This window comes from Marmota monax, unplaced genomic scaffold (assembly GCF_021218885.2).
Source record: "Marmota monax isolate L192 unplaced genomic scaffold, Marmota_monax_Labrador192_F-V1.1 WCK01_AAM20220418_F8-fsc00176, whole genome shotgun sequence".
In the NCBI taxonomy this organism is placed as follows: Eukaryota; Metazoa; Chordata; class Mammalia; order Rodentia; family Sciuridae; genus Marmota; species Marmota monax.
The window spans coordinates 383428-410783 of record NW_026694774.1 but is presented as its reverse complement, the minus strand read 5'-3'; the positions used below and the strand labels follow the sequence as shown (position 1 = coordinate 410783).

The window sequence follows — 27356 nt, the reverse complement described above, 5'->3', positions numbered from 1 at the left end:
TGGCAGAATAAAGACACTCAGTACTAGTTTGCTTCTCCACAGAATAGAAACAAAGTTAACAGGTGTGTAACTGCTTGTGTGAGCACTAGAAATTGACAGCACAGAAAACAAAACTTGGTGAATTCCATAGATTATGGAAAACAGTGAAACAAGAGAAGAGAAACAAGCTAGCACCTGGTAACTGGCACTTCCGTTGGGAGAAAAACAGTTTCAGGTAGAATGCTGCATCTTGCATGCCAATAGCTTAAATAAAAAGGTGACCTGAAGTCTTCACAACAAGCTAACTTTAGAGAAGAATTTCACTGCATCTTTCAGCAAACTCTTAAAGTACTATATTCAGCAGCCATCTTGAAAAGAATTGTATTGTCAGAGACCAAACTACTTTGGGGATAAGATAACTCAGCAAAATCACATCCCAGTGCCCCTGTGGACACTCCACTGCATTGACTGAGCAGGAGTAGCCATGCTTGAGAGAAAGTCTCTGACACAGACCTGCTGAGAGATTTATGTTGCATGGAATGCAGGCTGTGACAAGAGACAGAAGTGGAAGGCACAGTGGTTCAATTATACTGCCATGTGTGGTTTTGCATGTGGTGGGGCAGGACTGAAGGCACCAAAATCAAGAGTAGCCAATCACAGAACCCAATGGTTCAGTTGCTCCTTCCAGCCTCAGAAGCATTCTGAGGATCTTTCATGGCTTTGACATTTACCACAACCTCTAAGTGCATAGACAAAAACCTCCAGAGCAAATACACACTCCACATGATTCACCTTCCAAAACTTAGTAGGTGAGAAGGGCTCACTGTGGCTTTAACATTTGCCATAACCCTAGGTGCAAAGACTGAAAAACTGCAGATAGAATATGCAGATAGAAATGGTCAACACATTTTGCTTTAATTTATTCAGCAAGAAACAAAAGGAGCAACTGCATACCACACCAATATCTTTGGCAACAGCTGAGAAGAATTAAAACAAACTGTAGTCACAACATATTACTGCTTCTCATCCCTACCATCTGGTATTAGAAGACCTGGAGAGAAGCATTTCCATGCAATTTGGCTAGGTAGAATTTTTATTTGTTTTTTTTTCTCCATCCATTCTATCTTTTATTATTGTTTTTAATAATGTTATGTATTCCTTCTTTGTTCCACATTTAACTTTTTATTTATCTATATTTATTATTTAATTTATATTTCTTGTTTCTCTTTTTTCTTGGTGTCTCACAGTACTAGTTATCATACCAGGGCATTGAACATATTGTGTGAGTGCTCTACCTATGGGCTGTACTCCAAGTTCGACTAGGAGGAATTCAGCCGAGTTCCAATCACAATCCAGTCCCAAACAAACCCTGGCAGAAATTTTTTGTTTATAGAAAAGAGTGGACATAATATAATTGATCTAAACCTATATCCAGATGGTCATTGATAGGGGGAGGATGACATCCAGCTCCTGGGCAGATGCCCCACAGTAGAATCAGAGAGGAAAAACACAATAGTTAATGGCATCACATCTATGTCTGTCCTCTACATTAGTGGCATCCACACCTTGTCAGATCATGGAGAGATGATAAATCTGAAGGAAGTCCCATGAGTAGGAGTTGAGAGTCTAGCCCTCAGTCCTCGCTGTGAAAATGAAAGGCATTAGTCAGGCTAAAAAACAATTTAGCTGAAAGCCTCAACAACAGATTAAATCCAGAAGAAGAAAGAATATAAAAAACTGAACATTATGAATTTTAGGAGGTGACATGCTTCCTTATTCTTCATATTTCTTACGTTTCTATGTTGAGATTTGTACATTTGTTGGGATGACTATCTCTCCTTTTTAAACATTGTGCCCTTTTTATATGCAGCTTTCTTCTGCCATTGTGAATTGGGGTGTCAATTTGTTATCTAATGTTGATTTTATTTCCAACTTGACTCCATAGTGTAATTTTTTTCCTGTAGCTTCTTTGTTTGTAATTTGTGAGTTTGAGCACAGAGAATACTCTATCAGTGTTGAAGAGACCCATTGTCTCTGTAAGATTTGTAAGAATGGGACACTCTGCTACTTCAGGCAGTTTATGATATAGGTAGCAGAATATTTGAGATGTGCCATTTGTGGTTACTTCTACTTTGGAAATAGTAGACCCTATTAGGAGTTGCAGATTTCCACAGGCACTGTTGTTAGTAACTCTGTTACTTGAAAGTGATTCTGATGCTGGTTGCTCCAGTTAAGCTTAAGGGCTTGAAGCTCTTCTTATGGTTGGAGACTGCTGTATGTCACCTCCTAAAGTACATAAATTTGAAGTAATATACTTCAAAGATATCAAAATAGATGAAATGTTAGACGAAGAATTCAATTGTGTTAAAAAATCTCAATGAAATCCAAGAGAATACAAGTAAACAGTTGAAGAAAATAAAGAAGACAATGTAGCACGGTAAAGAGCAATTCATATTGGTATTTTTGAAAAAAAGAACCAAACAGAAATCTTGGAAATGAAAGGCAGTTAGTCAGATTTAAAAAAAAAAAAAGAAAAACAACTAAAAGTCTCAAACCATTTAAATCAATCAGAAGAAAGAATTTTGGATATTGAAGACATATCCACTAAAATATTGCATTCAGACAGCAATAAAAATTAAGAAAGAATGAAAAGAAGATACAAGATGTCTGGGACACCATCAAAAGATCAAATGTCTATATAATCAGTATACTGGAGTAGAGGCTACACACTGTGGACATAGAGAACATAGTAAAATAAGAGCAGAAAACTTTTCAAATCTTGGGAAAGACTTTAATGTGCAGGTATAGGATATATTAGGAACCAAAAATAGACATGACCACAAAAGAATAAGTTCATGACATACTATAGTTAGATTGCCAAAAGAACTGGACAAAGAAAGAATATTAAAGACTGCTAAGAGAGCATTGCCAAATTACATTTAAAGGCAAACCCAGTATGGTAATGACAGATTTCTCAGCAGTAACTCTAAAGGCCAGGAGGATATGGAACATAGTATCTCAAGTGCTAAAAGAAAATAACTGGCAAAGAAGATTGTGTTTTCCAACAAGATTAATATTCAGAATCAATGAGGAATAAAAGATAATCCAGGATAAACAAAAACCAAGGGAGTTCATGACCACTAGACTATCATTACAAAAAAAAAAATGCTTAAGGAAAATCTATGTGCAGAAGAGGAAGAGAGACAAACACAATCATGTTTGCATGTAAAAGAATAAAACCCACTAGAGGATGAGTCATACAAATCAGATAAGAAAAATCAACTCTATCAATACAGTAAACCATCAATTTTTTAGGTTGAATAAAATAGGAACAAATTAACATAGAATACTCTAAACAACCAAAAGAAAATCAATAAAGTGATAGGAAAAAGCACAAATCTTTCAGTACTATCTATGACTATAAGTAGTAGTCTTCATTCTCCAACTAAAAAATGCAGATTGGCTGAATGTATTAAAACATAAATTGTAGCAGTGTTTTCTATACAAGAAACTTACCTCACCTGTAAAACCATACACATATTGAAAGTGAAAGGATGGAAAAAAGTTATTCTAAGCAAATGGAATATGAAATCTAGCTTCAATAGCTATAAGAGACAGAAAATATCACAATATATTGATCAAAGGAACAATACACCAGGAAGATATAGTTATTGTTACTATTATAAATATATATGCAGTAAATGTTAAATAACACAACTTCATAAAACAAATTCTACTAGAAATAAAGTGTGAAATAAGCCTCAATTCAGTAATAGTGTGTCATTCTAATACCCCACTCTAAACAATAGACAGATCGTGCAGGAAAAAAAAAATCAACAAAGAAACATGGAGTTAAATTATAGTAGAGACAAGTATGACTTAACTGACATCTGTAGAATACTCCTTCCCACAACTGGAGAATACACATTCTTTCATTAGTATATAGAATTTTCCAAAATAAACTATATATTAGAACACAAAGCAAATTTTCACAAATTCAATAAATAAATTTCTTGCATCTTATCTTAGAATGAAAATAGAGGTCACTGGCAAGAGAGACTGCAGAAATCATACAACTACAAATGCATACCATATCATCCTAAATGGGGAAAAAACTGAAAGCATTTCCTCTAATATTAGGAAAATGAAGAGGTGTTCATTCTCATCATTCTTATTCAATTCAACACTATTACTTCCAGCCAGAGCACTCAAGCAAGAGAAAGAAATAAAAACATACAAATAGGAAAGGAGGAGCTCAAATTACTGCACAGTTCTATACATAGAAAATCCTAAATATTTCACCAAATATTTATTTATTTAATTTTGGTTGTACTGGGGATTGAACACAGAGGTGCTCTCTACCACTGAGCCACATCCCCACACATTTTATTTTATTTTATTTTATTACTTTGAAACACATTCTCATTACATTGCCCAACCTGGCCTTGAACTTGCAATCTTCCTGCCTTAGCCTCCCAAGTTACTGCAGTTACAGCTATGTGCCATCACCCCCCCGGCCCACCACAAGATTTTAGAACAGACAAATTCAGCAAACTAACAAGATACAAAATGCAGTAACTCTTCTTATATATCAATAATAAACTTGCTAAGGGAGAAATTATGAAAGCAGTCATATTCATAATAACTACCAATATGATAACTAGGAATAAATGTAAGAAATTGAAAAACTTCTGCAATGAAAATTACAAAACTCTGAAGAAAGAACTGTAAGAAAACAGAAGAAGATAGAAATACCCCCATGTTCATGGACTGGGAGAATTAGTGTTAAAAATGACTATCTCACAAAGACAACTACAGATTTGATGCAATCCATGTGAAAATTACCAATGACATTCTTCCTATCACTAGAAAACATCCTAAAATTCATTTGGAAACACTAAAGATCCTGAATAGCAAAAACAATCCTGAGAAAACAGAAATGCTGAAGGTATGGAAATTCCTGGTTTAAAAACATAATACAAAGCCATAGTGATAACAACAACAACAAAAAAAACATAATGGTATTGGCATACAAACAGACCCATAGAACAATGGAACAGAAGACCCATAAATAAGTTCACACATATTCAGCCAATTGATTGATTCTCAACAAAGAAGCCAAAAACATGCTGGAGAAAAGACAGCCTCTTTGACAAACAGTATTGGGAAAACTGGATACTCTCATGTATAAGATTGAAACTAGAGTCCTGTCATCCTATTCAAAAATCAAATCAAAATGTACAAAAGAGGTTAATATAGGATGAGAATCTTTGACATGGTTACAAGAAAACATGGAAAAAATCACATTAAAATTTTGGCACAGGTAATGATTTCCTGCATAGAACTACAATAGCCCAGGAATCAAATCAAAAATTGACAAATGGAATTACATATAATTAAAAAGTCCCTGTATAGCAAAGGGAGCAATCAATGGAGTAAAAGACAACATAAATAATGGGAGAAAATCTTTTCCAGATAATCCTTTGACAGAGGATCAATATCCTGGATATGTTAAGAACTAAAAAAAATTAGCAATGAAAAACAAATGAACTGATTAGTTAATAGCCCAATGTTCTGACCAGATACTTCACAAAGTGAAGTACAAATGACTAACAAATATATAAAGAAATGCTTATTACCTTAACCATCAAGGAAATGCAAATGAAAAATATGTTAAGATTGTATGTTACCCCAGTTATAATGAATACTATCAAAAAATAAAAAAATAATAAATGCTGGTGAGGTTGTGAAGAAACAGGAATCCTTAGTGCACTTTTTGTGGGAATATAAATTAATTAATATAGCCACTTTGGAACACTGTATAGGGGTTCCTCACGAAAAAAGCAAACAACACCACCAAAAAAAAGAAAAAGAACTACCATATGATCATCTACACCACCCTTGGGTATTTATTCAAAAGAAATAAATTTAGCATACAAAACATGTTTCCATACAAAGGTTTATATCACCAGTACTCAAAATTAGTCAGGATAGGAATTAGCCTAGGTGATTTTCAGTAGATGAATGAATTGAGAAAATATGGTTTATACACACAAAGGAGTATTATTCAGCTAAAACAAAAATAAGATCTTGCCATATGCAGGAAAATGGATGGAACTGGAGTTCATGATATTAAGCAAAATAAACCTGACACGGAAAGACAAATAAGTTTTTCCTTTATATATATAAGCTAAAGGGGAAAAATCTTTTTTAACCTGAAAGTATAAGTGAGACTATTAGGGTCTGGAAAGAGATCATGGGTAGGGGTGAGAATGAGAGGTAGGGAAAGGAAGGAGAACGGAGCAGACATAATACATGCATCTGTAGAAATGTTAACAGTGTAATCCATTAGTTTGTGAAATGAATATGTTTTAATAATTATAATAATGAAAAATAAGAAAATTATGCAGAATAAGAGATTAACAATAGTAATATAATAAAATAGAATAATTATAACAATGTACTATAATAAAAATCACATGAATGTACTCTCTTGAAAGTGTAAAGACATATATTAATGTATTCAGTCTGCAATTGACCACAGATGACTGGAACTTAAGAAAATAAACTTGTGGATAAATGAAGGCTATTGTACTTCTAAGAAGTATAGGAAACAGATTTTGTATACTTTTCCTTTGACTTTATTGAATATTAGTGTTTCTTTAACTTGAAATGTCATTCCCAGGTTAGTGCCCATTATGTATTGACTTTTCCATTTATTCAGGTAAACTGAATACCCATTATATGCCAGACCTCTTCTAAGTGTCATGTGAAAAATGCAGCTTTCCCAAAGAACTTGTAGTTTCCCATCATCATTTTTTAAAATATCTTTGTACTTCAGTTATCAGGAAATGAAGATAATATATCATAGGGCTGTTTTGAAATATTATATGTGGATAACATGAAGCACAGTAATTTCTCATTAAAGTTATCTTCCTCTCCTGTGTTGTTGAAATTGCCCTTTCATCTGTGTTAGGATTATAGTAAATGTATATGACAAAGTAATTTTGGGTGGTCAGATATTTGTATGAACAACATGTTTGAAGTAAATGTTTAAATGTTTGAAATACAATTAAATTGACAAACTTCATGGAAAACATGTACTTTTTGTTTAAAATTATATTTATATTCAAAAGAGCATGGTTAAATTAGAAGTTGATTTCATAGAACAGTACTTTTCAATTATTATGTATAAACTTTCTTATCTACATAAACACTGGTTCAAAGTTGGTGAGCACCTTGGGATTGAATTCAGTATCTTTAATATATTTGCATGAAATGAGGCCGGATTAGAGAACAACTTGCCCAAGATAACTCAGGCAGCCAGTCACTAGAGGCCAGTTCTCTTTACACCCAGCCTAACATCATTTCTGTTTATAACTTGGTAGTTTATGCCTCTTCATAAAAGTTATCATGGATACTTATTAAAAATATTGATTACTCAATTCTATGCCTGTAGAATCAAAAATTGCAAGGAAGGACCTGAGAATCTATGTTTCCCTTTCCCTAATAGTATCCTTTTTATTAATTATACAAATCAATGAGTCTCACTGTGAAATTTGGGCACATGCATATAACATGTATTGATCATGTCTATACTCCTTTCTACCATCTTTTGTTCTTCCCTCTCTCTTCTCTCCCCACCCCCCTTCCCAGTTTCTAGCAGTACATAACAGTCCATCTTGTACATTCAGATCACTCTTTTTTCTGGTACCAGGAATTGAACCCAAGGGCACTTAAAAACTGAGCAACATCCCCAGCCCTTTTATTTTTATTTTTTTAAATTTTGAGATATAGTCTTACTAAGTTGCTTGGAGGATTGCCAGGTTTCCAAGGCAGGCTTTGAACTTGTGATTCTCCTGCCTCTTCCTCCAGAGTCACTGGGATTAACAGGTGTGTGCCACTATGCCTGGTTTCAGATCATCTGTTTTTAAAGCTTCCACATCCCATAGAAAATATATGGTACTTTTTCTTCTGTGTATGAATTATTTGTTTAACAGGTTGAACTCTAGTTGCATCCATTTTCCTGAAAATTATAGGATTTACTGCTTTTTTACTCTCACATCTTTTATTTATTTGATGATTTTTTTATTTGTTCTAATTCCTTACACATGACAGTAGAGTATATTTAGACGCATCATATATAAATGGAGTATAACTTACCATTCTTCTAGTTGTACATGATATAGAGTTACACAGGTCATGTAATCATATAATAATGTCTGATTCATTCTACTGCCAATCTTACTCCCAAACCTCCTCCCTTCAATCCCTTATGTGTAATCCAAAGTACCTCTATTCTTTCCTAGCCCTTATTGTGAATTAGCATTCACATATCAGAGAAAACATTCAGCCTTTGGTTATTTGGGATTGGCTTCCTTCACTGAACATTATATTCTCTAGTTCCATTCATTTACTGGAAAATGCCATAATTTCATTCTTCTTTAAGGCTGAGTAACATTTTGTTATGTATATATACCTCAGTTTCTTTATACATCTGTTGAAGGGCACCTACCTTGATTCCACAGTTTAGTTATTGTGAATTAAGCTGCTATAAACATTGATGTGGTTGTGTCACTGTAGTATGTAGATTTTAAATCCTTTGGGTATAAACCAAGAAGTGGGATAACTAGGTCAAATGGTGGTTCCACTCCAAATTTTCTGAGGAATCTCCATACTGCTTTCCATATTGGTTGCACCAATTTTCAGTCCCACCAGCAATGTATGAATGTACTTTTTTTCCCCACAACCTCACCAACATGTATTGTTGCTTGTATTCATGATAATTACCATTCTTTTTTTACTATTTTTTATTTATGTATGACAGCAGAATGCATTACAATTCTTATTACACATATAGAGCACAATTTTTCATATCTCTTGTTGTATACAAAGTATATTCACACCAATTCGTGTCGTCATACATGTATTTTGGATAATAATGTTCATCACATTCCACTATCATTTTTAATCCCTGCTCCCTCCCTTTCCCTCCCACCCCTCTGCCTTATCTAGAGTTTGTCTATTCCTCCAATGCTCCCCCTCCCTACTCCACTATGAATCAGACTCCTTATATCAAAGAAAACATTCATCATTTGGTTCTTTGGGATTGGCTAACTTCACTTAGCATTATCTTCTCCAATGCCACCCATTTACCTGCATTATTTTATTGCCATGATTTTATTCTCTTCTATTGCTGGGTAATATTCCATGGTGTATATATGCTACATTTTTTTAAATTCGTTCATCTATTGAAGGGAATCTAGGTTGGTTGCACAGTTTAGCTATTGTGAATTGTGCTGCTATAAACATTGATGTGGTTGTGTTCCTGTAGTATGCTGTTTTTAAATCCTTTGGGTATAGACCAAGGAGAGGGATAGCTGGGTCAAATGGTGTTTCCACTCCCAATTTTCCAAGGAATCTCCATACTGCTTTCCATATTGGCTGCACAAATTTGCAGCCCCACCAGCAGTGTATAAGTGTACCTTTTCCCCCACATCCTTGCCCCCACTTATTGTTATTTGTCTTCATAATACCTGCCACTCTGACTGGAGTGAGATGAAATCTTAGAGTGGTTTTGATTTGCATTTCTCTAATTGCTAGTGATGTTGAACATTTTTTTCATATATTTGTTGATTGATTGTATATCATCTCCTGAGAAGTGTCTGTTCAGGTCCTTGGCCCATTTATTGATTGGGTTATTTGTTTTTGTTTTTGTTTTTTTTTTTTTTTTGGGGGGGGGGGCTTAGCTTTTTGAGTTCTTAATATATCCTGGAGTTTAGTGCTGTATCTGATGTGTATGTGATAAAGATTTTTTCACCCTCTGTAGGCTCTCTCTCCACATTATTGATAGTTTCCTTTACTGTAAAGAAGCTTCATTCTTCTTTATAGTTGAATATACTCCATTGTGTCTAAATACCATATTTTGTTTATCCACTCATCATTTGACAAGCACCTATCTAGATTCCATATCTTGACTACTGTGAATAGTGCTAACAATAAACATGGTTGTGCTGGTATCTATTTTGTATGCTTATTTTACTTGCTTTATTTATACATACATCTAGGAGTTGTATGGTTGGGTCATGCAGAAGTTCTATCTTTGTTTTTTTGAGAAACTTCCTCCAATCATAATTTTTATGATCAGGTAACTTTGAAAAAGACTTTGCTACACTATGTCATTGTCTTTTAATATTTTAGATGGTTCTTTGTAATACTTGTTCAAGAGTTGTAATTTATATTTATATTTATGTATTTGTTCATTATAATCACTTGTAGTTTGTAAGTTCAGTATCCATCAGAATACAGATTGTGCCTATTATGCTCACCACCATATCCCCAGCACCATAGCAGTGCTTGGTACATAATAGTTGTTTTGTACTATTTGTGGAATTAGTGAATGAATTTCTTTTTTTTAAGAGAGAGAAGGAGAGAAAAAGAGAGAGAGAGAATTTTTTAATATTTATTTTTTAGTTTTCGGTGGACACATCTTTATTTTTTATTTTTATGGGTGCTGAGGATCGAACCCAGCACCCCATGCATGCCAGGCAAGTGCGCTACCACTTGAGCCACATCCCCAGCCCTAGTGAATGAATTTCTAACAGAAAGATATACTCTATATATCATGCACAGATTGCCAAATATATAGTAACATATATTTACACTAAAAGTTTGAAATATAGGTTCATATTGTTTAACAGAAATGTGCTTGGAAATGTATGGGATCTGATGGTACTCATTTTAATAACCATTATATTTTTGATGTTAATACATAGAAATTCTGGTAGAAAATATATAGTGTTAATCTACAGATGTATTACCACCTCAGAGCTACATTTATAATCAGGAAAATACAAGATTTGGAAACCAGTTCCCTGATTTTGCACATAAGTAGCTTGAGGCCCATAGTGACAAAATAACTTGTTAATGAATCATACAAAATTATTTTAAAATTGTGTATTTCAAAATTAAGAGTGTTAAAAAAAATAAGAGTGTTTAATTTGAAACAATGAAATATACTCTAGAATAGCTGGAATGTATAGGGAGTTTGACTTGAAGAAAATCTGGAGGAAAGAAATGGAAACATTGCCAACAGGAAAAAAGAAAATAAATATTGAATCAGTTTAAGAATGAGAAACTTTAAACAAAACTGTGAAAAAACTGGACTTAGTAAACTTGCACAGTGTTATGTTCCATATTCCTGGAGTTTTTATGCAAAGGTAATATGGAAACTTAAGGCTCTCAGTGATTGGGCTGATGCCCTCCCTCTTATCAAAGAGTTAACTTCTCAGTCTACCTATTCCAATACTAATGTTTTACAGCTCATCCTTATGAAACACATGAAATATTGTTTTACTAGCTATCTGGGCATCCCTTAGCACAATTAAGTTAGCCTATAAAATTAACCAAGTGGCTACAACAAAATACTAGAGACTGGGTGGCTTATAAGCAACAGAATTTATTTTTCTCACACTTATAAAGGTAGAGAAATCCAAGGTCAATGTGCTAGCATATTTTGTGTCCAGTACAGGTCTAAACAGATAGTGGTGTTTTTGCTGTATTCAAATGATGGAAGGGGTGAGGGTGCTCTCTGAGGTTTCATTGGAAAATGCACTAATGCCATTTATGAGAGTTTACCCTTATGATTTGTTAAACTTTCAAAGGCCCTATCTCCTAACACTATTACCTTGGTGATTTGGAGTTCAATATTGTAATTTTGAGAGGAGGATATGAATATTCCAACCATAGCAACTTCTAAGATCACTTCCATCTTCAATGATTCTATAAAAATGTAATAAACCCACTAGAAATGTATTTATATAGAGTCATTTCCCATTGCCTTTTAGTTTGAGGAGTATCAAATAGGAAATATTTTAGCCTTCTTATGCAATAAGTTCCCATATACTTTCAATATTCATATTACATATCTTTATCTTTGTACATTTCACAATCACTCAACTCTCCCAAAAATGTTGCAAAAAAGTTGAAGATAAAGAAGAACTTGGTCCTTGTGTTCCTTTATTTTGTCCAATATATTTTATGACCCAAATGAAACAAGAAGTATTCTGAGGAAACTGGTGTCTTCCTCCAATTGTTTATACTATCACTGCAGCAACATGGTCCAGGACTATTGTAAAAGAAAAAACTTTTGCATTATAATTTTTATACATCAGAATTCACAGATGGAAAACAGAGAGACCACTGACAATTTGAAGGTATTTTAGTAAGAAGTTGCAGTTCTTTACTTTTTCTGAAGTCTAGTATTCCATTTTCAGTGAGATAATATAATTGGAAATTGAAATAGATCAAAAATTTTTAACTAATATTCCTTCCAAGTGGGAAGTTAGTAAAATTAGAAAAAACTAATACCCATAAATAGTTTTATTTTCTTTTGTATGGTTTTAACTTGGCAGTTTACAAAACAATCCATGTATTTCAGACTTCACATATAGTATTGGATGCTAAACATATCCAACATCCTAAAGTTCCTGAATTTGAAGATTTCCCAACAATTACAAAGAAAAATTGGTATCACTGGACTAACTGAATAGTTCTTCTGTGTTGCCTTATATGTATTGGTTTGAAAAATCTTACAAAGTATAAAGGTAACTTCATTCATGCTTTGTATTTATATTTCTAAGGTGGCTTTGTATTTCTGCAGTCCCTGTTATACAGAAGAAATTCTGGTTGAAATACAAGGAAGGAGTATCATAATCCAATTTAGGACTGAAATTTAAATCTATAATCATTATGAGTTCATGTTTTGATAAGGTGTGGGGTTTAAGTTGAGGTCCATTTCATTTTCCTTTGGATATCCAATTGTTTCAGCATCATTTCTTTTTTAAAAATTTTTTATAGTTGTAGATGAATGCAATACCTTTATGTTATTTATTATTTTTACGTGGTGTTGAGGATCAAACCCAGTACCTCACACATGCTAGGCAAATGGTCTACCACTGAGCCACAACCCTAGCATCCCCAGCATCATTTCTTGAAAAGACTACCATACCCCATCAAATGGTTTCTGTACCTTTGTCAAAAATAAGCTGAGCTCTGCATGCTTGTGTGGGGCTATTTCTGACTTGGGTATTTTGGTCCATTGACCTAATGTCTTGAAATTGAGTGTCAGGATTCCTTCCACTGTATTTTTTAAATATTGTTTTATCTATACTAACTCATGTCCCTTCCATAAGAATTTTACAATTATCTGTTAAATATATCCACAAAAATTCTTGCCTGGATTTTTATAGGAATTTTGCTAATCCTGCATATCATTTTAGGAGGAATTTACATCTTTAGAACACTGAGTCTTCTAATCTGTTAGCACATAATATTTCTCTGTATATTTAGAACCATTCTTATTTCATCAGTGTTTTGTAATTTTTAGCACATAAATCTTGTACACGTTTTGTTAAGTTTATACCTCAGAATTTGTTTTTTGAAAATAGCATTATAATTTTAACTATTTTATGTTGAGTCTGTTTGTGCTTTTCAATGGATTATTTCATCTCATCTAAACCATGATATTTGTGTGGGTAAAGTTGTTTTTATTATTCTGTTATTCCTTTCGTGTCTGCAAAGTCTATAGTGACATTCTTTGGTTCATTCCTGATATTAACGTTTTATTTTATTTTTCTTTCCTTGCCAGTCTTGCTAGATACTTATCAATTTTCCTGTTGTTTTTATTTTAAAGCAGTTTTTAATTTTCTGTTGTGGAAGACTAGGAGGAAATAAATAAGCTAAAGATTGGGATAAAATATTTGTCAACCACATATCTGACCAAGAACTCATATATAGACTATATGAAGGGCTCTAAAATTACACTCTCTTGTGTGTTCAATCAAAAACTTCAATTAGAAAATGAAGAGAAATTTCACTGAAGAGGATATACAGATGGCAAATAAGCACATGGAAAGATGTTCAACATCACTACCAATTAGAAAAACCAAATTAAGAACTCAATGAATCTCAGTGGTAGAGTGCCTGCTTAACATGCATAAGACCCTAGGTTCAATCCTCAGGAAAGGAAGGAAGGAAGGAAGGAAGGAAGGAAGGAAGGAAGGATAAACTTGATGAACCTTCATTACACACGATTGGGAACATCCAATTTTTAAAAAATTGTTGACAACAGTAAATATGGGCAAGAAAGCTGAAAAGTTGGATATCTCATACATTACCAATAGTAATGTAAAATGGCATTGCTCCACTAGAAAACAATTTGGCAGTTTCTTATATAATCTAACATATAATCCCAAAATTGTATTCTTATTTATTTTCCCTTAAAAAATTGCAACTTATGTCTGCACAAAAACCTATTCATGAGTGTGCATAATAGCTTTATATATAATAGCCCAAAACTGAAAACAACATGTGTCCTTCAACAGCTGAAAGATTAAACAAACTTTGGTACATACATACCATGGAATACCACTTGGTAGTAAAACAAAATGGATTACTGATACAACTTAAATGACTCTCCAGGGAATTATGCTGAATGGGAAAAAAAGGCTGATTTTAAAAGATTTACTGATGTATGATTCCACTTATATAATATTCTTGAAACAGATACAGAAGTAGACAATAGATTAGTGGTTGCCAAAAGTCAAGGATAGTGTGGAGGGGTAAAGTTATGGTATAATAAAAGAACATATATATATATATAGTACAGTATCAATTTCCTGCTTTTGATATTGTGCTATAATATTGTAAAGTATAATTTGGAGGAAATGGAGTGAAAAATCACACAAGACCTATTTTTGAAATTTTTTTGTGATTCTAAAATTATTTCAACATGTTTCAAAAATTGATTCTAAATACAATAAAATTAAATTTTTAGAATAGAGAGCAATAAAGAGCACATTTTTTACCTAGAAGGAACAAAACTTGAAATGGCATTTGAACTATAGGAATATAGAACTAAAGTAATGGCCTTATTTACTTATTTATTTATTTTGGAAAAAAAAAGAGGCAATTCACTTTTGAGAGATTTGGTGAATTGATTTCCTCAGAAATAAGGTAAAAACAGAAACAAAGTGGTCTCTACTAGATTGTATATTGTTCTAAAATCTGAATATTTAGATAAATATTCTGCTTGTGCTAATAATCTCTTTTGAAATAAAACAAAATTATTTTTATTTTAGCTTATTGACATAAATTCATTATTCTGTACCTGTTTATTCTTTTTATTCAAATTTTATGTAGCATCCATTCATTTTTAATGGCCAGACTGCTAAATTTTCTACATTTATAAAACTCCCTCTTATATTTTTTTATAAAGACTTGGATTGGGAATCGACGAAGGAAATACCGTTTAATGGGGATTGAAGTTCCACCTCCAAGAGGAGGCCCTGCTGATTTCTCTGAGCAGCCCGAATCTGTTTCTTTGTCTGCACTCACACAAGGAGAGGAAGCTGGGCATGAAGTAGGAGAGGATAATGACAGAAATGATGAAGTATCCATCTGTTTGTCCGAAGGAAGCTCTCAAGGTACTTTATGTGCTTGCTACACCTCCTAATAATAGCCTTTATAAATCTGATGCATTTTTCTTGCTTTTTGGCTCACTGCACCTCAAATGTAGAGTTTTCAAAACACTTGACCAAGAATTTGTAAAGAAAGAGATTCATTTTTAATGTTTCCATTAAATAGTCTCCCTCATCAACTTACACAAGTAGCAGTCATCTACCACAAAAATGATCTCCTACACATTAAAATGCTATTTATTTCAATAATTCATATATTATAATTAAATAAATGATTATCTTTATTTTATTGGAGTTCTGGTCAATTTAGATTAGAGCACTAAAATACACTGTAATGCAAGGGAGTATGGTACAACATAATGAACAACAGGCTTGGAGTGTAGCAAACTGGGTGCTTGCAAGTCCTATCTTTTCCATTATCTGATTATATGACTTCAGGCAAATCATTTAATCCACTGGGCTTTAGTTTACTCACTTGCAGAAGGAAATTAGATTGGATTGTCTTTAAAAACCTCTCAATATTTCCTTAAATGAAACTGCAAATAATACCATGGAATCATTTGTCCATGAGAAATGTATTTCATTTGACTTCAACCATGGAAATAATACTAATGCTACTTTTATTAACACTTTTATTAATGTTTAATTTAAATTTCATAAAATTCATCCATTTTAAGTGTACAATTCAATTATTTTATTAAATTTAAAACCATTACTATAACTAAAATCTAATCTTAGATCATTTTCATCACTCAAAAAAAACCTATTTTCAGTCAATATCCCCTTCCATCCTCAGCTTTAGGGAACTACTAATCTGGTTTTTGACTACATAAATGTGCATTTTCTGCATATTTTAAATAAATGGAATCATACAATCTATAATAATTTTGCATCTGTGATTGAGAAACAAGGAGAATAATGTATTTGCCCATTTTGTTTGTTTTGTTTCATTGAGTCCTATTCAGGATACTGACACTCATACATTGACATTTTCCAGTTCATCATTTGCCTTTTAATTTTGTTTATGATGTTTTTCTGATGTCAGAATTTTTGTTGTAATTTAATATTGTCAGATTTACCAATATTTCCTTTATGATTCCTGACGTGGTTGTCATTTTTTTGTGATACAGCTATGCAAATATACCTCTATATTTGCTTCTGATATTTTATAGTATTATTTTTAAATATTCATATTTATTTCACTTATAATTTATTTTGCCTTAATGTGTGTTAGGAAAATGCCTAATTTTATATTTTCAAAGATGTAAATAGTTATCTCTGCACTATTTGTTAAATAATATATATCTTTTTTCCAGTGTGCTTAAGTGTAGCTTTGTGTCAAAGATGCATACATTTATATGCATACATACGTAAATACATACATACATATGCATGAACCCATACAAATATACACACTAGGTGAAATTCTGAAGTTCCTCTTATGTTATGTGAATCTATTTACAACGTGGCTTTATGAAATGTCTCAAAATCTGGTAGGATTCTTGTTATTCTTAGCTCTTGATTCTTCTGAATAAAATTTAGAATTGTTTAGTTTTTATCTTTTCCTAATTTCATCTTCAAAACCCATTCAATACTTTATTGGCATTGCATAAAATGGATAAGCTATTATAGAAATATTAATTCTGGTTTGCATTTATTGAGTTTTATAGAGCTGTCCAGCAAGCGCTTAGATACTATGGTCTGGAACTCAGAAGCAAGGTTAAGAAAATGTGAAATATTTGAATCACCCACACCAAAACCAAAAACTCCTAGACATAAAAATAGAAGATTTATTGAGTAAGAAAAAAAAATAAAGGACAATGGACAAGGACTGGGTGTTGAGAAAATTTCAGATTTGGGGACTAGAGAAGATAAAAGAAGCCATTAAAAGATCATTCAGAAACAGGAGACAAAGGAAAAAGGAAGATTTCAGAAAGAAGAGTGGTCATTATTATCTCAGTGATCTCGCAGACGTTGAGTAGAATGGAGAGGCCATTAAATCTGTTTTTAAGGGATTCTTAGAAAAAGCAATTAATACATGCACTGGCAGAAATTAAACATTGCAGTAGGTTAAGTAATAAAAGGGAAAGAAAAGCTGTCACTGTTGAGAGGGCTATGTACTTCAAGACCAGGTGTTTAAAATGTTATCAGTTTATGAATGTGAAATGTTCAAGTTTCTCTCTTTCCCTCTTTATCTCTCTTTCTCACTCTTTTTCCCCATTGTTACTGATATTGGTGAAGATGGTAACAAAATTTAATATACAAGGAAATTGTGAAGCAGATTTAAAAAGGACCAAATTTTAAAAAAAGAAGCATTTCATCACTTCTAATCCCTTTATTTCTAATATAGTGGGTTCATTAAACACAATTTTGTCTTCTCTCAGTCCTGGAGATACTTGGAAATTCCCAGTGATTCATGACAGGCTCTTTAGAACATAATGTCTGTCAGCTAGTTGAAGGCTAGTGGGGAAACAGGGATTTGTGTCTTTCTGAGAGTGGGTGGGAAAGGCTGTGAGGAAATATTCTGATAAAGTTCAGAAGCCCCTAGGTGGATTTTTATTCCTTAACTGCCACTCCCCCACCTATAAGGGAATTTTAGAAAAAAGGCAGTTAATGGAAAAAAAGTGAAAGTTAATTTTAAAGCCCTCTGTAATGGTCCACTTTTAATAAACCATTGCTCCTACACTGGCATTCTTTGTCATATAATAGCATGTTCTCTAGACAGCTGGCATAGTAATCAAGACCTAATGAGAAAGAGGAGAGAGAGAATTTAATGTATGAATCAAAAAACACTTGACGAGAAGTGCGATTGCCTAGAATTTCTCTCGGCGGCTTATTTTTCACAGCTGCATGATAACCTTTTCATTCTCATCAGAAATTGCAACAGAAAAGCATTTTCAAATACAGAAAAGAGCCCCTTTTTGTGCAGTTTACTACTACTTCTATTCTCTTCCTCATTTTGCTGATGGAGAATACTAATCTGATTGGTTTGACTGTGATCATTTTGTGAGGATTAAGTTAATTGTATCATCTGGTTTAAACTAATATCAAACCTTTAAATATGCTAACCATATTCTGTTACAGTTTATGAGAATTCAGTTAGATGTATGTCTACTTTGAGAATTTCATTAATTTACTCTTAGACATATACGTACAGAATGATTAGAGTAACAGATCATACCATTTCAAAAATCTAGCAACTGAAATTCAAAGTCCTTATAACACATCTACTGATTCAATAGGATTTATAAAAAGAGAAAGATATCTTTAAATATGTGCTTAGAAATTACATGTTAAAATCAATAAAAATGCTATAAAATTTTCTAAAACATCTGCATAACAAACATAAGACTATTTAATTGCAGTTAAAGGCAGGTTTTGCTGGAGTCAAAAAATGCTGCTATGTTGCTAATCTTTTCGCAGTTTCAAATCCATTCCTTTATCTCTGAGGTACTGATATGTCCCTAACACAGAGCTTCTGGCTTACCTCTAACTCTACTCCTACTTTCCCCTCTTTGACTTCCTTTTACTATCCCTGTGCAGGGATGAAGAAAAGGGAGATATGGTTGGGACTAAAATTTTTTAAATCCTCCTAGTTCATCCCTCCACAAACTGTGAACTTCAGCAAAAGGAATGCTTGGATGAATGAGCTCCCTAATTTCAAGTTCTCTATTTTCTAAAACATATACTGATGGTTAAGAAATTTTGAATGTTTTGTACTATTCTGAGGAGCAAAGTGATTAAAGTTTGGGAACAATTAGCATCTATAATATTAATTTTTGCAGCAAAGCTTTTTTTCTGCTGTATCTATTATGTGGTTGTGCACATGAAAAATAATTTGGCATACAATTCCCTAGTGTGAGTATGTAGCCACATCATAGAGTGCCCTCTAGAGTTGTAACTCATTAACAATTCTGCTTATTTATTTTCCAGTTAGCAGAGCTGCTTTTCTTAATAATCAGACTTATTAACAATGTTTATTTTCCAAGCTTTCACAATGTAAAAGAAAATCTTTCTTATTCAATGCATCACTTCACGTTTTTATTTAGAAATCCTCAAAATAGTTTTTATTTAAGTCTTCTAAAATAATCAAACCATGCATAAATATGTTGCCAGTAGAGCAAAACTGTGCACAAAGTTACAAGTAAATGAGAACAGGAATATATGGCAAACCTATAAGGAATAGTACCAATAATGATCTTGTTGGTGAGCAATATAACCCGTCTTCTGAGACCACCAACTCTGCAGCTAAAGCTGATGAAAAATTTTCCTCCCTTCATTTCATTTAGTTGCCAATTTAGTAGGACTTTAAAGGTCTATGATTTGAAATGTCTAAATAATGAATAGGTTTACAGTCCCTTTGTCTAGGAACCATTCTATTTTTTAAATTTAAATTGACTTTTTTTTTAGATTCCACATATAAATGGGATCATGTAATATTTTCCTGTCTAGTTTATCTTAGAATAACATCTTTTAAGTCCAACCACATTGTAGCAAATTTTAGGGAAAAAAGAAGATCAAATATATAGAAGTAGAAAATAAAAATTAGTATTAGAATAGAGATGGGGAATGGGACGACTTCAGTTAAAGGATGTGAAGCAGCAAGTATGTATGATGAATGAGTGGAAAGATCTAATGTAAAACATGAGGACTATCACTAATGATAGTGGATTGTATTCAGGGGTTTTGCTAAATGTTTATAGCTGCTATTTCCCGGGAGAGTTTCACTATATGAAATGATAGATATATTAATTTGTTTCAGTAAACTAACCATTTTACTATATACATGTGCATTATAATATCATGTTGTATAACAGAAGTATACACAATAAGATTTTTTAAATATTTTTAGTTGTCAATGGACCTTTATTTTATTTATTTAAATGCAGTGCTGAGAATTAAACCCAATGCCTCACATATGCTAGGCAAGCACTCTACCACTGAGCTACACCCAAGCCCCTAAAATTTATTTTTAAAATAGACCTAGTAAGAGACAGAAAAAAGATTAAATCAAATTTATAGTAGACTTCATATCAAAATTCTTGCTAAAGTTTTCCTGGATTTCTTCAACTTGAATTCTCTCATAGAATTCTCCTAAGTGAGTTCCTGGATTCTGCATGATTTCCTATTAATCATCCCTATGCTCATATAAGACACTCTTACATATGTTTACATGGGAAGGAATGGGCTCAGAAAAAATTTGGGAGGGCTGATATTTTTGTTATTCTTTCTAATGTGAAATAAAATCCCAACTGCCAAAGAACAGGGAAAATCTATTAATATATATCCAAATAATCTCAATGATGTGGCCAAGAAGGGGGGGGGGCATTGTTATCCTGTGTTTTCTAATGGTTAAAAGATAAAACAGGGGCAATAATGTATGCAGACACCCAGTGCCTTGAATCAGCCACTTTCCATAATTTAGCATGAAGAGTGTTTTAGTAAGTTGGATTTTTTCCCCAAAACTACATTACTTTCTTTCCTAAATTTTTTCTTTCACTATTGTAAAATATTTAATTTAATAAGAAAAGGAGTATATCTTCGGGCTGGGGATGTGGCTCAAGCGGTAGCGTGCTCGCCTGTCATGCGTGCGGCCCGGGTTCGATCCTCAGCACCACATACAAACAAAGATGTTGTGTCCACCGAGAACTAAAAAAATAAATAAATATTAAAAAAAAAGGAGTATATCTTCATTGTAGAAAAATTTGGTAAATACAATAAAAACAGAAGTAATTCTACCTCTCAGTGATAACCCCTCTGGAAATGGGGATTAGGGGATATTTTGGCCAGTATTTTCTCTTAGCATATATACAAGATAATGATTTTAATAATTTTTTTCCAATAGTAATGAACAATAAATTTTCTCCATAGAAATATTTATATACAATAAGAAAAATAAGAAAATTGAAAAAAATCTCTATCCAGAGGTAATAATAGTAATATTTTGATGTAAACAGTGCCATTCTTTTTTTTTCCTCTCCATTAAAATATGATTTTTTCTCCTTTACCCAATTAAAAGTATGTGTATCTACATGGTAGGTTTGGTCACCTTTATTTTTCATTTTACAGTAGATGGTTATTAATTTCCCTGTTGCTAACTATTCTTCTATTTCATTTTTAGTGGCTTTATAGTATTTATTGTAAAGATAGGTCCTAAGTGATTTCTCCCAGTCTCCATTGCTAATGTTATAGGTTTCTTCCTTTTTTCTATTTAAATAGCACTGTAGAGACCATCCACACTTATTTCCTTAGGAAACATTGTTAGAAGTAGAATTGCCCATTAAAGCATTTGTGAAGTGAATTTGCCATCTGTATCTTTTTACAATAGAGACATTATTTAAGTGGTCTTGAGAAAAAAACACACTCAATATTAAGTTTTGAGGTATGAAAAATGAAATTATCCTTTTTTCCCCTATAGAAGAGCCCAGTGATATTGTTCCAAATGAGTCAAGGGCTCAGAAAGAGGAGGACCACCATGCAGTATCCGCAGATAATGTGGTATGTACACTTTGAAATTCTTTCCTCATTACGTGATGGATTTCAAGACATATTTCCAGTTGGTGACAGAATCAGCTTTGTCAGAATAATGTCTTTCTCTACTTCACAAAGCAAAACAGCTTTTTTTAATGAACTTATATATGCTTGAATGATATCTTTGAACACTTAATAAATAAAATTTAAAATGCCTCAATGTGTTTTATTTAGGGGATTTCAAATAAAAAACAATACTTATAAATATGATACTTTATGTATGAAAAGTTATTTTTCTCTAACATACTTAGCAAGTAGCAGATTTCTTTTCATTTGACAGAAAGCAGAATTAAAATGGAGTTTAGCCTGAGATCATGAAGGAAGCCTTTGTCAGTTATGGTACTTGTTTTCCAGACCCAGGATTTCTGACTCTGATTTCTCTGTGTAGACCATACCTATCTATACTATATTTAGAATTGTTTCTTTTTTCTACTTAAATTGAACTCTGTTACTCACCTTAAACATCATAGTAAAGGAGGAACAAAAATATTACAGTTCAACAGCAGGCAGAGTCAGGCTGTGTGTGGATTAATCTGGGTTTTGAGAAAATGTAAACATATAATAAGGTTCCCTCAGCAGCTGTTTTAGAAGCATTTGTTTATACTTGACTCCATCAAATAATATAGAAATTAAGACAATGTTAAGCAAAATCATGCATAGAGGGGAATAGGAAAAGTCATTGTGTATTTTTTTTCCCTTTTGAATCAGTATTTTGTGCTTGATTGCAGTCATTAAAATTATGCCCCGATAATGGATTTTTTTTTGTTCCAAAATTACTGTGATATCAAAATTAACCCTGACTTCCATTACCAACATTATTTGTTTGTCCCTATGATCCTGCCACATCTGTTTAATAAAAATTAAGCACATACAATATGCAGTTTTGCTCTTGTTTGTTAAATATTTACAATATTTAATATTGTTAATCATATGTAAAATGCAGCTTAGGATTGCATTTTATTAAGTCCTGGCTGAAGTCTATGTTTGACTCTTCTAACACTAAATTCAACAGGTTACACTCCTAAAAAAAAAAAGCTTTGATTTTTGAGGCAAAGTCATTTTTTCATTATGTAACAAAAAATATTAGTTTTCTAGAATTTTACATTTTGTAAATATTCCTAAATTGCACCAACTAATAATCTCCTTCTGATATAGATTTGAATCATAGTATATAAGCCATATACATGTATTTACAAATTGAAACCTCTTTCTCCTGAAAAAAATGCTCATTTTTAGCCTGCCTTGAATCTCCCTTGCAGCAGACATTTGAAGATAATGAATGAAGTCATTGCGTGGAATGACTCACAGTCACTTAGGCACCTAATTTTTCAAGAACAATTGATTTTCAGAGACAAAGCTCCAAACTTTCAAAGGTTGATCTCCTCTGCCTGTAACTTTGGAGTGCCCCCAATTATTCATGGATGACAAATCACACAGACATATAAGACCTATTTATATGCACAAATCTATACAGTGGCCTTTGGTGCCTTCCTTCCTGGATTGCTTAGCTCCTTTTTTTCCCAGAACCAATCCAAATAGTTAGAGAATATGAAAAACATCAAAAAAAGTATCATTTCTGAGGTCTAGGGAGAGCCAACATGATTAAGTCCCAAGTTTATAGTGATTATAATAGAAAACAAAACATTAGATTCATCTCCAGGCAGCAGTAGAAAGCAATTTCATTGCAGCTGTCCTTCTGATTCAGAAGCCTGCAGGTCAGAAACCCTGTAATGGTATCATATCCTCGTAGGCAATATTTCAAATATGATTATTCCACGTTTGTTTGCGACTTTTAATCACCATATATATTGCTGGGTAGGAAGCCTAATTTCAAATTCTGTCTACAACATGCTGCTATTAATGTGCTTGTTCTTAAAAGACTTGTCTAGTGACTAGGTCTTGCTGAGCTTTTCCCTTTTTTAAAGAGTTTAAATGTTTCAGGGTGCTTTTAATTTTTAACTGTGTTTTTTTACATGCAAAAGAAAAATTTAGAGCTGATATTGTCTTTTGGTTTTTGCTTTTTAAAAAAAAACGTATATGTGATTAGATAATTTGCATTACCCTCATGTTTATAGCTTATTGGCAATTCTTTTCATCAGGACTGAGCAATTTTGTTCATTCTTTGGACAGTTATTTAATTAGGACCTACTGTGTGCAAGATGCTGCACAAGCTGTGTTGTTTCTTCATTTCAAAGCTAAGGGCATTTTTGTCTCTCTGTTTGTCTTTTTCACCTACTCACTAGTTTCCATAGTGTCTAATGAAGAAAAAAAAATCACCATGCAATTTTAATCATTACATCATAAACATCTGCTTTCAATTGTCTAGCTAATAGAGTGAAGTAAATTTGTGATTTTTAAAAATTGTATTTGCCTTTGGAATACACCATATGTTGATATTTTACATTAGAGGTAACAAAAAGGCCTGAGGAGATAAAAAAGAAAGTGCTTCCTATTGATAGTATGTTTACCATTAAAATAGACTATCCTTACAGGAAGTGAGTTCCCTGTCGCTGGAGGGCGCTATTTAAGCAGAATTGAATGCCTGTTTTTGTTGTTTTGTTTTTTTAAGGGATATTGTGAAAAGTAATTTTCTATTTTAAATAGTATTAAAGTAGTTTTCTATATTCTAAGCAGTCATCAATTAAAGGTAAAAGGAAGGGGCACAAAATCACTGAATAACACTGAGGAGGCAGTTAATTTATTCCAGATAACCTAGTCTAGATAACTCATTTGCTAAACCTAACCTTAATTATGTGTGTTCTATACATTGTTGAATATAGTGAAAATCGTCTAATAAATATTTATAGAAACTTCTCTACTTGTATTACAGAAAATAGAAATTATTGATGATGAAGAAAGTGACATGATAAGTAATTCTGAAGTAGAACAAGTGAATTCTCTCTTGGATTATAAGGTAAAATTAATTTTTCAAATTCTGAATTCATTAGGAGAAGGTATTAAATGAGGCAGACTTTTACAGTACCTATGTTACTCCCATTTTAAAGATTAAGCATTCTGGGGCTCTGCATTGATTATCTCAGGCAACTTGAATATCAATCAGAGTGCTGGATGTATTAATAATTGGTGGCTGGTTTAAGTGGGTATTATTTTATTATAGAGTTTGATGACCAAGTGTAATATTCATGTACAACAAGGTAGTTAACGTGAAATTCATGGAAATGTCTTTTTAAAGCAAATGTTCATTTTTTAACTAGTGGTGGAGTATGGTGGTATATACTTGTAGTACCAGCTAATCAGCAGAGAGACTAGGTGGGAGGATCACTTGAGTGCATGGGTTGGAGACCAGCCTAGTTGACACAGTGACACTCCATCTTAAAAAACAAATCAAAGGTAAAGCAGAGATTTTTTTCTAGTGATCCCTGATAACCGTATCTTGAATTGCAACTTCTTCTGAAGACCATCTTTAAAAATATGATAATATACCTGTTCTAAGAGAAGTTTAAAAACAATTCCCAAAGCAAATACAGAATGGATATGAATAGAGATGACCTTTCCTTAATGTCACTTGTTACTAAACTGAAAGGCTTCCTTTGACAACGTGCAATACATAATTATGTTTTTATTAAATTTTGACATAAGCTATCAATCTGTATGTCAATATGTTTTCTGCATAGACATATAAATGGTATCCCTTTGTTAGTCAGTATCCTATCTTACTAGATAACTTTGGAATCTTCTGAAAATCTGGCTACATAGTACTTCTTTCCAAATACAAAAGTTCTTTTTTTTAATATTGTCAAGTGTTCAAATCAGAGACTAGTAATCTTAAGATGTTATCAAAAATAGCATTTAATCAGAAAAGACAACAGCTGTTATTTTCTCAAAAATCTTTTCAGTTTTCCTATAATTGAAATTTATGTCACTTAACAGATTCTGTTTTCCAAATGTTCATAACATGTCAGGTTTTAAAATATTGAACATTGTAAACACAGAAGGAAATTGTCTTTTGAAATTTATTTGCCACTTGGTCAAAGAGCACAATACAATCCTGTATTTAAACTGTATTCCAGCTAACAGGATCATAAAGTTGTTGATTCTGAAGTATAAGAGATCATGCTATGCTATCCTACTTGGTCATATAATATTTCTAAATTCCAAGTTAAGGATTAAAATTACTCTGCAGGCCACCACTTGGCACAGGCTATGGAAACTACAGACGAGAAGCCTGGATTGCACAGCTGTTAAGTTTGCTCCACTTAGCACTCTCAAACAGGTCAGATAGGGTCGGGCTCAAGACTCAGAGGATTCTTTCCAAGACCTCTCCCCTCTGGGATGACAGCCCACTTGAGAAGGTTTGGAGCTGAAGATCAGGAAGGCAGAGCAGAGTGTCCAGTCCAGAAATATCAATGAACATTTTTACTGAACTCTAAAGGACATATAGTAATCCAGTGATTTCCATTTTGGTAGATGCTGTGAGAACAAGAAGTCCTATCACATTAAAGGTATCCTTTATAACACATCACAATGTCACACCAACTTTTTTCTTTAATTGTCAAAGATACACACCTATGTAAAAATATCATTTTATAATAATTATTTGTAAATATTTCCATTCACCTCACCTATGAATTGTTAGCTAAATTATAAAGTAATTATATAAAACCTCATGTATCAGTTGTAATTGCAGATTTCACACTTCCCAGTTTAGAAAAGTAAACACTTCAGAGAAAATTGTTGTACCATCTTCCATTTACATATGCCTACTAATATTATTTGAGGATGAAAATCACTTTGTTTATTTCTTAAGTATATTCATCTTTTTTTGAAGACAAATCCTTATTTTACTCATTTTTTGTTACCTAGTTGTACAGCCTGGCACTTAGATGTTCAATGCCTAATTGCTGAGTGAGTGAAGGAACGAGTAAATTTATATTGTGAAATAATATCAGTACTATTATTCAAGTGCTAATTTATATAAAATCAAATATGATCAGGAGCTGTATCATTAAAAATCTTCTTCCCATATGGAAACCATCTTTTATTCCTGGGATTTATTGTACCATATTGAAAGAATATTCCCTATGGTGCATTTGATAATCATTACTATAAAACCACCAATACTCAGTTTGGGTGTAGTGGAGTTTCTGATTGAGATACATCACTAAAAATCCATATTGCTAGGAGTTCTAACTAAACCAAAATGTTTATGAGACAAGCTGATGGGCACAGTAAGTGAGGCATGAGTAGTTAGCTGTATCATAAACTAGCACCTAAATTTTGATCTTCATGGAATCTTGGGTGCTCCCTAATTATTTTGGAGAAGTATCAACAAAACTTACTAGGAATGAATGGAGGACTTTAACAAGAAAAATAAGCTACATTTTGTTTTGTGAAATTCAGTGTTAT

The 27356-nt window shown here is 32.7% G+C and overlaps 1 protein-coding gene across 1 annotated transcript in view; it reads left to right on the top strand.

Annotated features, from left to right (window-relative positions):
• Hdx (highly divergent homeobox) overlaps positions 1 to 27356 on the top strand; it is a 121086-nt gene that overhangs the window by 79076 nt on the left and 14654 nt on the right. Inside the window, exons 6-8 of the mRNA XM_046425394.2 lie at positions 15257 to 15464; positions 21877 to 21956; positions 24820 to 24903. Of these exons, the coding sequence (XP_046281350.1) occupies positions 15257 to 15464; positions 21877 to 21956; positions 24820 to 24903 (372 nt within the window). The remainder of the gene's footprint in view (positions 1 to 15256; positions 15465 to 21876; positions 21957 to 24819; positions 24904 to 27356) is intronic.